The sequence below is a fragment of the Rhinoderma darwinii genome, chromosome 6 (genome assembly GCF_050947455.1).
Source record: "Rhinoderma darwinii isolate aRhiDar2 chromosome 6, aRhiDar2.hap1, whole genome shotgun sequence".
Classification (NCBI taxonomy): Eukaryota; Metazoa; Chordata; class Amphibia; order Anura; family Rhinodermatidae; genus Rhinoderma; species Rhinoderma darwinii.
The window spans coordinates 40,271,540-40,283,826 of NC_134692.1; the positions used below are offsets into that span (position 1 = coordinate 40,271,540).

The 12,287-nt window shown below is 40.9% G+C and overlaps 1 protein-coding gene across 3 annotated transcripts in view; it reads right to left on the reverse strand.

Moving 5' to 3' along the window:
* Positions 1–12,287, reverse strand: part of NCKAP1 (NCK associated protein 1) — a 103,910-nt gene that overhangs the window by 9,493 nt on the left and 82,130 nt on the right. For all 3 annotated transcript variants that reach the window (XM_075829543.1, XM_075829542.1, XM_075829541.1), the window contains 4 exons: positions 11,256–11,386; positions 7,185–7,282; positions 4,813–4,906; positions 3,643–3,725 (listed from right to left, as the gene is read on the reverse strand). In XM_075829543.1, the coding sequence (XP_075685658.1) occupies positions 3,643–3,725; positions 4,813–4,906; positions 7,185–7,282; positions 11,256–11,386 (406 nt within the window). The remainder of the gene's footprint in view (positions 1–3,642; positions 3,726–4,812; positions 4,907–7,184; positions 7,283–11,255; positions 11,387–12,287) is intronic.

Sequence of the window (12,287 nt, forward strand, 5' to 3'; positions counted from 1 at the left end):
CGTGGAGTACAGGCAGTCACCACTGACTACCCACGAAGATGCATGCTTGAGGTAATCACGTTACTGGCGATAATGGTGGAACAGGTGGAATGGTGCATCTGACCACCAGAGCGTCCAACTATATGTATGGCAGACTTCCATATTAAAAGGTGTCAACACTTGTATTTGCCCAGAAAAACCTTTTCATATTGACTCAATTTTCCCTAATAAGCATTTTAGGCTCTATACACATCACATTATAGCCCTTAGTCAGATGTATACATCTGCATAATAGAAATAAAAGTATACAGATGTATACGGTAACATTTCCATAGGTTTCTATGGGGTAAACATATGCCAACAGATGTTCCACTGGTCGGACCCAGGCCGCAATACACCAAAACTCAATTGACTGTTGAAGGAATTGTTACTGGAGTTCTCCTGCTATACATAAATGCAGCTCAATGAAAGTAGGAAGGAAAAGAGCCACAGATAATTTATTTACTTGTCCATGGACATGGTATAAGCACATAGAAATGTTTGGGTGAGAAAACCCTAAGTAAATAAAACCATGCTCTCCGCAGCCGCGGCCCCTCCAAAAGGGACAGCACTGTCATATTAGGAAACTAGGAAATCTACTATGCTCTGTAAATCGAGCTGTATATATGTACAGCAGGATAACCCCCTTTAACAATAATTTATGTATACAGGTATTCTAATTCCTCCGCATTGTCTTAACTAACCTAGAATATCCAAAGCAAAAGCACGGCAAAGAAAAGCCTCCAAGAAGCTGAACACAATTACACATTATCACAAGCATTCATTTCACACTTCACAGACTGTAATATTTAAGAGGATGAGTCAAATAAGAACAGCTGAGGAATCAAAAGGAGTCTGTTCTTTTGATATATGTGAGAAAACAGCGACTTGCAGAGTCCATAATTATACACCTGTCCGTATCGAAAATCCTCAATTTTACATTAAGAGCAGTGTCGGCCTTTAATGAACACGACAGAGGGATTGTGAATGTGAGAAGATGGAAATTCTCAGCAGCTTAGATGAATTAAAGTAAAACTTGACAACCCGAATCTTTAAAGAGGCTCTGTCACCACATTATAAGTGCCCTATCTCCTACATAATGTGATTGGCGCTGTAATGTAGGTGACAGCAGTGCTTTTTATTTAGAAAAACGATCTATTTTCACCACATTAGGAGCGATTTTAGCTTTATGCTAATTACTTTCGAAATGCCCAACTGGGAGTGTTTTTACTTTAGACCAAGTGGGTGTTGTACAGAGGAGTGTATGACGCTGACCAATCAGAGTCATGCACTTCTCTCCATTCATTTAGTCAGCGCATAGTGACATATTAACGTTAATGAAGTGTTTAGACCGTGACTAAAGAAAGAATAGATCCGGAGTACTAAAATATAACTTTTACTGATATAGATAAAAATACGTGAACAAACATGTAAAATAACATGAGGATCCTATCTGCCAATACTGCATACAGATACTTGGTTATTTTCCATCATTTCGGAATATTAACAGAGATTCTGTTGACAGCAATGAATCAGTCCGCCTTTATAAGGTTTCCTAATTTGAGTAGTGCTTAATCTTTGGATCACATGTGGAGGAAATGTAAAGAACAATGGGGCAGTTGCCCTCCTACCCTGTATTTTTCGGTTAGTAGTCCCCCATTGTTCTTTACATTTCCTCCACATGTGATCCAAAGATTAAGCACTACTCAAATTAGGAAACCTTATAAAGGCGGACTGATTCATTGCTGTCAACAGAATCTCTGTTAATATTCCGAAATGATGGAAAATAACCAAGTATCTGTATGCAGTATTGGCAGATAGGATCCTCATGTTATTTTACATGTTTGTTCACATATTTTTATCTATATCAGTATTTTAGTACTCCGGATCTATTGTTTTATTCTAATACTACGGAGAAGTGTATTCACGATTATCCAGGTGGAGGATACACAATACCACGAAAATTTTAGACCGTGACTAGACATTCCTTCCAGCCAGGACGGAATGTCTATTCACAATCCCGACACTTCGTTTTGTTTGGTACTTACAGCAGAGCAAGCGTAATCTCGCGACATCTCGCTGTAGATGTCAAGTTACAGCGAGATTACGCTTGCTCTGCTGTAAGTATTAAACAAACGTTAACGAAGTGCAGGGATTGTGAATAGACATCCCGTCCTGGCTGGAAGGAATGTCTAGTCACGGTCGAAACACTTCAGTAACGTTAATATGTCAGTATAAGACAACACATAGCGAACAATGCAGTGTCACTATGCGCTGACTAAATGAATGGAGAGAAGTGTACGACACTGATTGGTCACCGTCCTCCACTTCTCTGTACAACGCCCACTTGGTCTAAAGTAAAAACACGCCCAGTTGGGCATTAAGAAACAAATTAGAATTAAGCTAAAATCTCTCTTAATGTGGTGAAAATAGATTGTTTTTCTAAATAAAAAGCATTACGGTCACCTACATTACAGCGCCGATCTCCTTATGTAGGAGATAAGCCACTTATAATGTGGTGACAGAGCCTCTTTAAATTCTATTTGACAAGAAGATGCATGATTTTAGAGTACAGAGGCAACAAGAGTGATGCATCACATAAAATACACATTATATCTTACACAGGAGCTCAACAACACTGCTCATTGCATTTATGGTTGCTACCTGTGGCCAGTACAACTTTAGGGCACACACAATAGAAAGATACATTTGTAGCAGGAAGTTATAATCCTCATGATTGACTAAATGACACCTTGTTCACATAGATATTATCCATATAGACAGGTTATGTAGATGCATACATAGACAAAAAGTAAACCGAAGCCTCTGATAAGCACTTTATCCTAACAGCTTCTCAACACGACCCCCCCATGATGAGCGAATAGCAGGGGGACCCACTGGCCTTTTACTATAAATGGAAACCGAAAAAGCAGAATGTGAAGCAAAGAGTAACGGTCGTTTCCGCAAACTCAGGGACATGCAGAAGTTTTTAATAGTGGCTTTTCGGCAGCGGAGACCTCCACCGATGGCTAAAATAAATGGTCAGAAGTGATCACCTAAGCAATTTGCCTCTTCGGCTTTGATCAGCAATACTAGTAAGCCTGCAGACGGGCTCACATAGAAAGTTTATGAGCGCGTCTTCCCAGCCTTACGACGTGCTCATAGGCTTTCTATGTGAACCCTTCCTCAGGCAACTCGGATTGCCGATCGCAGCTGAAGAGGCAAAGCACTCGAGTATACGATTTGGCCCGTTCATTTTAGCCATCGGTGGAGGTTTTTGCACTCAGACCCCCGCCGATCAAAACTTCGGACATGTCACTATGACATGTAAAAGGTCTGCTGAAATGACACTCTTAATTTGTATAGAGTGGCTATGTTGAGTGGAGCCCCCCACTCTCGGTAGAAGTGGAATTCTCAGAAGTTGGTGCCTCACCTATTAAACTTTTAGGAGTTGTCTGATAAATAAAATGTTAACGAATATAATCCTAAAAAGGTCTTTAATGAAGAAAAACACTACCCCCCCAGAACAATTCAACAGAAAAAAAAAAGTCAGAAAGAAAAAGGTAAGTGACTAAAAGACAAAGAATAAAAGCAATAGAAAGAAACAGAACATTGAATGCTTACATCTCTTAGTGCCTCCTGTGCAAGTGAACGGAAGGATAATATTACTCCAATGATGGTCATCCTCTTCAACACACTGTCTACAGCTACAACCAAAAATAAGAAAACCAAAATAATAAAATCAAGGTAGAGAAAGCAAACTATGACACCTGAACATGGTTTGCTGCATGAATGCATAAAAATGACAAAAACACATCCAAATTTTGTTGCTTTGTTTCTATACTGATCAGAAATTAAAGTGTTCTTTCCATTTTATAAAGTGATGGTATATTGCTAGGTTATGCCAGAACTGTATGATCAGTGAGGTTGTAACATCCGGAACCCCCACTAATCCGGATCGTGAAGGGGCTCTAATGGTAATATAGAGCCGTGTCCCCATCACTGTATTTCTCTGCACATTTGTGCGAAGAAAAAATTAAAAAGGAGATGCAGGACTAAATCAGTGCTTCAGTCCCTTTATTCTCAGGATGATGGGGTCCCAGTGGTCAGACCCCCTCCAATCATAAAGTGATGGCATATCCTAGCAATAGGCCATCCATGGGAATTGCCCTTTAATAATACACCACATAGAAGGATTGTCTCCTAGTAGTGTTACGTGTAAAATATTAAAATCATCGCTTTTTTTGGCAACAGATAAGTGTAAATTACTACCAAGGTTTCAGAAATTCAGATAGATTGGTAGCAGCTGCTATGTGGCTCTGACTCTACATGAGGGGGTAGTACTTTAATTTCTAATAAGCTTTTATAAAGAGAGCTGGTAACATTCATAAGGGTGAACAAACTATTGCAGATTTTTAGTAGCCCGGCAATAAGAACGTTGAGAGACATCAATAGAAAACATCCCAACAACACAGATGCCAATGTTGAAATACTATATAGGTCACTGGTCATTTAGCCATTGGGCCCATATGCAACTTTCATTTAGATTAGTTAGGTTCTGTATACAATACTTTGTCGATTACTTTCTTTAACCTATCTGGTCACTTTGACTATAGGATCACGAGTGACTTTGCAGATTCAGAATCTTTTTTAGAGAAAGCCCCGCTAAAAATATGACACAATACAAAAGTTCTAATATGGAACAGAGAAGTATAAAATTAAAAAAAATAAACATAAAAGTAAAAACAAAACCCAACAAGACTGTATACCCCCACATAGGTGATGGTCACTTACAGGACAGTCTTTTGAAAAGTGCTTGCATTTGTTCAGGTTTGTCAAAGCTCGTCCTCATCTGTGTTAAAACTTCAACATTTTCCACTACAAGTTTCTATAAAGCAAAAAGATTAAAACGGTTAATAACATAAAAAATAAAAGAAAGGTCCTTTTTTATGCCATTCAGAATAGAGGTTGGCACAGGCAGATTGCCCCTTTTAGTATAGTGGAGTATTTTCTACGTTACTCTATTATTTATAGAATGGACTATACAGCTGTAAATTATGTTCACAGGTGAAAAGACTTTTATCCATAAGGTCATGTTCACATGGCACATGTTCAGGCTGAAAAATACGAGTCTGATTTCAAGAGAAAACCAGGCTTTTTTTTTTGATCAAAGTATTTTTGAAGTGTATTTTGAGGCATTTTTTTGAAGTGTCAATGGGAATGTCACATCTATTTTACAAAGCGTATTTTTTCTAGGCTTTTTTATTTTTTTTATTTAGCAGCAGAACAATGCGCCTTATATTAACTGCACAGTGTATGTCCCATTGGAAGTTGTTTGCAGGCGTCCTTCGAGTTGATCTCGGAGCATTATAAGAGTATTTAACACTTCAAAATACTGCTAAAATAAGTCGTGGGAACGTCCCTTATCTGTACAAATCTCAGCCAACGCAGCCTATCATCTCAGTGGTATTGCCCCCCTGTTCCAAGTAAGTGATCATATAACAAGCCCTCCATCTAAGTGCATCTTCATTTGTGCAGGGACAGAATTAAGTTATAGCAATTCCTGTACATGCACTTAATGTAAAAACGGTGTAGAATTTGTGTGCCAAAGAATAAATAAATCAAATAAACCAACATCGTTTCACAATTTTTCAACACGTCTGTGCCATAACTTTTGTTTGATCATGCAATGCCAGTTAAGTCAGACAGACAGAAAGAAAGACTACAGGCAGAAAGACTGCACTTCTACTAGATTATATGCGCTTCAATTGATACATGGTCAAGAGAAAAATAGGTATGCAGACGGGAAATGTAGCCCAAAATGACAGCATCTTGGCCGTTGTCCTTGACTTTGTAAAATATGAAATAGGTAACAGTAGTTCAAAACCAAACATGCAAAAAAACTGAAGAAATCAGAATCCAACATTTGTTAAAAGCAAACACCACATCAGAAATACATTCACATTTGGAACTAGATTTATAGGGGCAGGGGAAGAACAAGATAGAGAGAAGACTGTGGGAGAAGCATGGTGACTAAGGCCTTATTCATACAACCGTGTTCGGTCTGTGATATACGCACTGTGTCGGCTGTATGTTCCGGACCGCCCACAGTTCAGGGAGCCGGGCTCATAGCATCATAGTTATCTATGAGGCTCAGTGTCCCTGACTCTCCACGGGAATAATGTCCAGTACCGTAATGTTTCCCGTATGGGACATTATTCCTGCGGGGAGGCATGGACTCCTATCATCATAGATAACTATGATGCTAGAAGCCCGGCATCCTGAACGGTGTCAGGTCCGGGAAAAACGGCCGACACACGGTCCGGTCCATATATCACGGACCGAACACGGCGGTCTGAATAAGGCCTTATTGATTAGCACTGGGGTCCTAGCTTGAATCCCACTAAAGGCATCATCAGCATGAGTTTATACATTATTCCTGTGCCTGAGTAGTCCTATTCCCCACACGTTTGAAAAATACTGGTAGGTCAAAAGACTTGCTATGAAATTGACCCTGTATGTGTCACGGTGTATGCCAGATACAAGGAGATGAGATCCGCTAGGGACAGACACTGTGCAGAAACAAAATTACGAAAAATTTATTAAATGGGTACTACAGTACCCAATAAATGGCATCTAGAACTGCTTACTCTCTATCTTGAGCATTGGTCAGGTGCTGTGATAAGCGGTGATTCAGTGTGTGTTCTGACAACTTACTTTCATAACCAACATTAACTTTTTCAGCAATTTGTGCTACAGTAGATCTTCTGTGGGATCAAATTAGATGGGCTAGCCTCCGCACCCTAAACCCATCAATGACCCTCGGGCTCCCATGACCCTGTAGTCGGTTCACCCCTTGTCCTTTCTTGGACCACTTTTGGTAGATACCCACTGCATACCAAGAACACACCACAAGACCTAATGTTTTGAGATGCTCTGATCTAGATATCAAAATTTGGCCCTTGTCAGAGTCACTCAGATCCTTACACTTGGCTATTTTTCCTGCTCCCAACACATCAACAACGGACTGTTCACTTGTTGTCTAACATATCCCACCCCTTCACAAATGCCATTGTAATGACATAATAAATATTATTAATTTCATCGGTCAGTGGTTTTAATGTTATAGCTGATAGATCGATATACTTCTAAAATGGGTGCAATACCTTGAGTTCAGCCACTTGGGAAGAAATGTGCCACATTAGGCTTTCACTGAGGAACTTCATGCCATACGGTCCCAGCAGCTCTGAGAGAGCTCTCATTTCTGTGGAATTATTTAAAAAAACTGAATGTTTATGATCAGAATACACAACACGAGCAACCACAAATTCTTGAACAAGTAGTTTTGGATAACAAAAATGCTTACTGTTAAAAAGAATGCTAAATGTAAAGTGCAAAGTTCATAAAAAGATATGTATAACTGTTCAGGAAAGGTCATGGTGGCACTATGTCTGGATCTGTAAAATAAAGTTGTTTTATAACATACTATGCTAAAATAATTATATATTATTATCCTCAACTGGCCTCTGCTCTGTTCTCTGGAGGATACAAGGATGAAAAGCTCCATATGTGGACTGCTGTTTGCCCGCAGAACGAACATGCAGGTAAAATGATGGTGCCCAGTATATTTTTTTTAGCGGGGAAAAAAAGTTCACCAATGACCCGAGCACTCTCTCCAGGTCAGTGCTGTAGGTATAGTGGTAGCTGCATTAGCCCTTCAGTACATGGCTTAAAGGGGTTGTCCGAGATACCAAAATTTTTTCAAAAACTGTGTCATACATTACCCCTTATACAGACAACCTAAATAAAGCATTATTTTTTTTAAAAAATTCTACTTAGCACATTTCTTCTTTGAATTTAGCACAGCTTGTTTACATGCAGTTCAGCTCTGGTTTGTTGATCTTTCCTTGTTATGAAACTTTTTTCCCGTGCACGCTCATTGCAGGCTGCAATGAGCGTGCACGTACCTTCCAAGAGTTCACGTGAGCTGTCCTTGCTCCTCCCCGCTGACCTCCTTCACTGCACTTGTCTCCTTGCTGACATTCTTGAAGGATGGTGAGCAAATGTTCTACCCCCCATTATGTTTTTCACGTTTTCTCTCTCTTTTCAGGTCTATAAACCTCTTCGTGTCCACCCTCACCCTCGTCCACCCTCACCCTCGTCCACCCTCTTCTATCTCATGTCTCTCTCCACTAAGGCCATGTTCACACTGAGTTTTTTTGCCGGAGGAATATCTGCCTCAAAATTCCGTCTTGAAGTTTGCGGCAGATCTACCTCTCCCTGCACGCTGATTTTTGCGTAATTTTTTCCCGGAGTTTTTTGTGCGCTGTTTGCGGTTTTGTTTGCCGCTTTGTTCAGGCCGTTTTTCGCTTCGTTTATCTTGGCGTTTTTTGCTTGTTTGCTTGCGTCTTTTTTTGCTGTGTTTTCCGTTGCGTTTATCATAGCCTTTTTCGCATCGTTTATCGTTTCTTTTTTTGCATCGTCGTTTGCGGCTATTTTTGCTGCGTTTTTCGTGGCGTTTTCCCAGTTGTTTTTCGCGGCGTTCTTTGCCTCTTTGTTTGCGGCTTTTTTCACGTCTTTTTCAGCGATGTTTTTCGCAACGTTTTCCGTGGCGTTTATCGTAGCCTTTTTTGCGTCGTTTTTCGCGTCTTTTTTTGCGTCGTTTGCGGGTTTTTTTCTGCGTTTTTCGTTGCGTCTTTCGTGGCGTTCTTTGCCTCTTTTTTCGCGGCTTTATTTGCGATGTTTTTCGCTGCGTTTATCGTAGCCTTTTTGGCGTTGTTTTTGCGGCTTTTTTTGCTGCGTTTTTCGTGGTGTTTTTCGCCCACGGCAATTGAGCGCCGCGGGCATAAAACAACAGAAATACGCTTTCTCTGCCTCCCATTGAAGTCAATGGGAGGTCAGAGGCGTAAACGCCCGAAGATGGAGCATGTCGCTTCTTTTTCCCACGAGGCAATTTTACTGCTTGCGGGAAAAAGACGCCGACGCCTCCCATTGAAATCAATGGTACGCATTTTCGGGCCGTTTTTTACAAGTTTTGCTACGCTGTTTCCGCTTAAAAAAAAAACAGGCGGAAACATCCCCGTAATTTCAGCCGTTATGGACGCCCTCGTGTGAACATACCCTAACAATGTAGGCTTAGATACAGGACCCCAGAAGATCTTATCCAGTTCAGGACCGGGCTATTTTGCGCCTTCAGGACCAGACACCGTTTAGCCATTTTTAGCACGTGTTCGTTAAATGGCTATAACTTTTTTATTTGTTGGGCTAACGACGTGATTTTTGCGATGTTTTTTCCGTAATCAATGCAGGTTTCATTTTTTTATCATTTTTATACACACCTTTTTTGCCATTTTAGAATTTTCTTTCATAAAGTTTGAAAATAATAGTAAAAAAATAAGCTTTTTTACGTTTCAGCTATTTTTTTTTTGGTAATAACATAGTTTTACCCTAAAATAGACCTTTTATTTGTGATCGTCATTGTCTACCGTAAATTTTTATATATTACATGTCTATATTAGGGTACTAGGGTCAGCGCTAGCGTTCCAACAATGATTGGCGGGGGGAACTGTATTTTATGTGTATTTATTATTTAATTTTTTTTTGCACTTTACTTTACCATTTTTTTTTTTACTATGGTCTGTCCCCCAAAGGTCAGAAAAGACCTTTGGGGAACTTTATATCTTTTTTTTCTTTCTTTTACATGTTTTTCCACTGTAACTGGAGCTGCACTGCAGCCCCAGTTACAGGGGAAATCAGCCCTCTCATAGTGACGATTGTCACTAATAGGGCTGTGCTGGGTCTAGTAAGACCCAGCAGCAGTCTGTCAGTAACGGCACCCGGCGATCATGTGACCAGTCACATGATCACCGGGAGGAATAGAGACAACGGCGCGGGGCCGCTGTCTCTATTCCTATACACAGCGTTCATTGAGCGCTGTGTAAAAAGACATCGGAGAAGACAGAAGCAGCTAAAGCTGCTTCTATCTTCTCCTCAGGGTCCCCGGCAGTCACTGACAGCCGGAGACCCGACATTCAGCTGCCCGATCGCGCGGGCAGCAAGTTAAAACCCGAGCCGTAGAAAGTCTATGGCTCGGGTTTTAAGGACCCGTCCCTGACCGCTGGCCGTAAAAATACAGCCAGCGGTCGGGAACCAGTTGTTAAACAGTGTACGGTGTCCCGCGGGCAGCAGATAACAGCCTCAAGGGCTGCATGCGACCCGTGTGCTGCATCGTGTTGTATAATTCCCTATCAAAGCCTACTATGTGTAGGCTTTGATAGGGGAAGAACTAAAAGTACAGAGGTCACTGTACCTCTCTAGTCCGCAGGTGCCGTCCCTCTTCACTTTTTTCACTGTGAACACGCATAGGCGCGCTCACAGTGAAAAGATGCATAGGCTGGGCGGGCGGGCACCCGCAGAAACGTCATGTCTCCAGTGACGTGTCGTGTCCCATCCGAGGTCTCGCTGGGGCGAGACCATGTGATCGGGATACGACACGATAGTGGAGGAGGAAGAAAACGTGACGTCAGAAGACATGTGATCGGCAGAAAAGAGCTGCCAGAACGGAGAACAGAAGCAAGATTGCACAGGTAAGTATATTATGGAATACTTAATGTGTGCATTGTGTGTTTAAATTTAAAATAAAAATATATCTCGGACAACCCCTTTAAAGGGGAGTGGAAGACCATGCATAAAGACAGTAAATCATAAAAGTTCAGGTTTTGCATAGGGTTAGTTAGGCCCTGTTCACATCTGCATTGGGCAATTCTGTTGTTCTGCTAAGTCAGAGGAGCAGAACAAGGGAATACCGGAAGCAAGCGCTCCGTTGCACCACGGAGACCGCTGGCGGCCGAATGAACCCATTGACTTTAACGGGTTCTGTCGTCTTCCCGTAGGGGTGTCCGTGGTTTTACCGGAATAGTGCAGCACGCAGCGCTATCGTTTCCCGTAACCTCTCTCAGATATGCGACGAAGGTCCCTAATGGAGTCTCCAACACAGATGTGAACAAGGCCCTTTACCTGTTGACAAATCATGAAATAATTGAATTGCAACAACATTTTCAGCTAGTTAAAGATATTCAAGTCTGTAATGTCAATGGGATGCCTTATATCCTATCTATAGAGGACCCCTTGCTCAACCCCCCATCTATTGAAACCGCATTCATGTTCAGACAAGCCCAATGTTCATGTTATTGGGGAACTAGCTCTCAACCATTAATTCTGCAATTTATTTCACTCACCAGATATATCAGAGTATTCCTCAGCATTAAAGGTCAACTCATTCTCTGTGGGCAGATTTACAAAGGCTTTCATTGCTGGAAAATAAGCTATATGACCATTGCTAACTTGCCTCAGTAGTGTTTCCAAATACCTTGAAATGGAATACAAGACAACGTTAGATTTGAAACAAAAAAAGGTTTATTAAAATCTAGGCTAACGAACAATAATGGTAGAAACAAAGGGGGGAATTTATCAACCTTTCTACACTAATTTTCTGGCGTACAAAAGCAGCAAAAGCGCCGTCCTCGCCACCATGGCCCAACAAACTATTGACTGTGAAATTTCACTGTGGGGTGTAGAAAGGCAGAGACTCGTGCTGGGCCCAATAAGTTTCTTTTTTGTACATGCGTTTTTCCTGGCATTTTTCAAATCCTATAGAAAGGCCTATGTAAAAATACCATAAAAAATAAACACACACACACACATCATACCTAGAGCATGATGAGTTTTGAAAGAAAATGCCACGGACTCCAAAAACGCTACAAAAAGGCCACAAACTTAAAAAAGCTGTGTATGCAGGTTCTCTCGTATTTTACTATAGACTTTGAAGTAACATCTGGCTGTAGGGTTTTTGAGAAGAAAAAATAAGACATTTTAAATGCCATAGAAAACGCAAGTAAACACTGTGTGTGAATTTAGCAAAGAAAACAATTTGGCAAGGTCCTAAAAACAAACATCATTGAATGTCTATTGCTGGCCCAGAGAACTACTGCCAGAAATATTCGGCTGGGTTCACACGTCACGTTTAAAGAGGCTCTGTCACCACATTATAAGTGGCCTATCTTCTACATAATGTGATCGGCATTGTAATGTAGATTACAGCGTGTTTTTAATTTAGAAAAATGATCATTTTTGACCAAGTAGGCGTTGTAAAGAGAAGTGTATGATGTTGACCAATCAGCGTCATACACTTCTCTCCATTCATTTACACAATGTCTATTCACAATCCCGACACTTCGGTAAAGTTTGTGTGGGAGTTAATGACAGCAAGA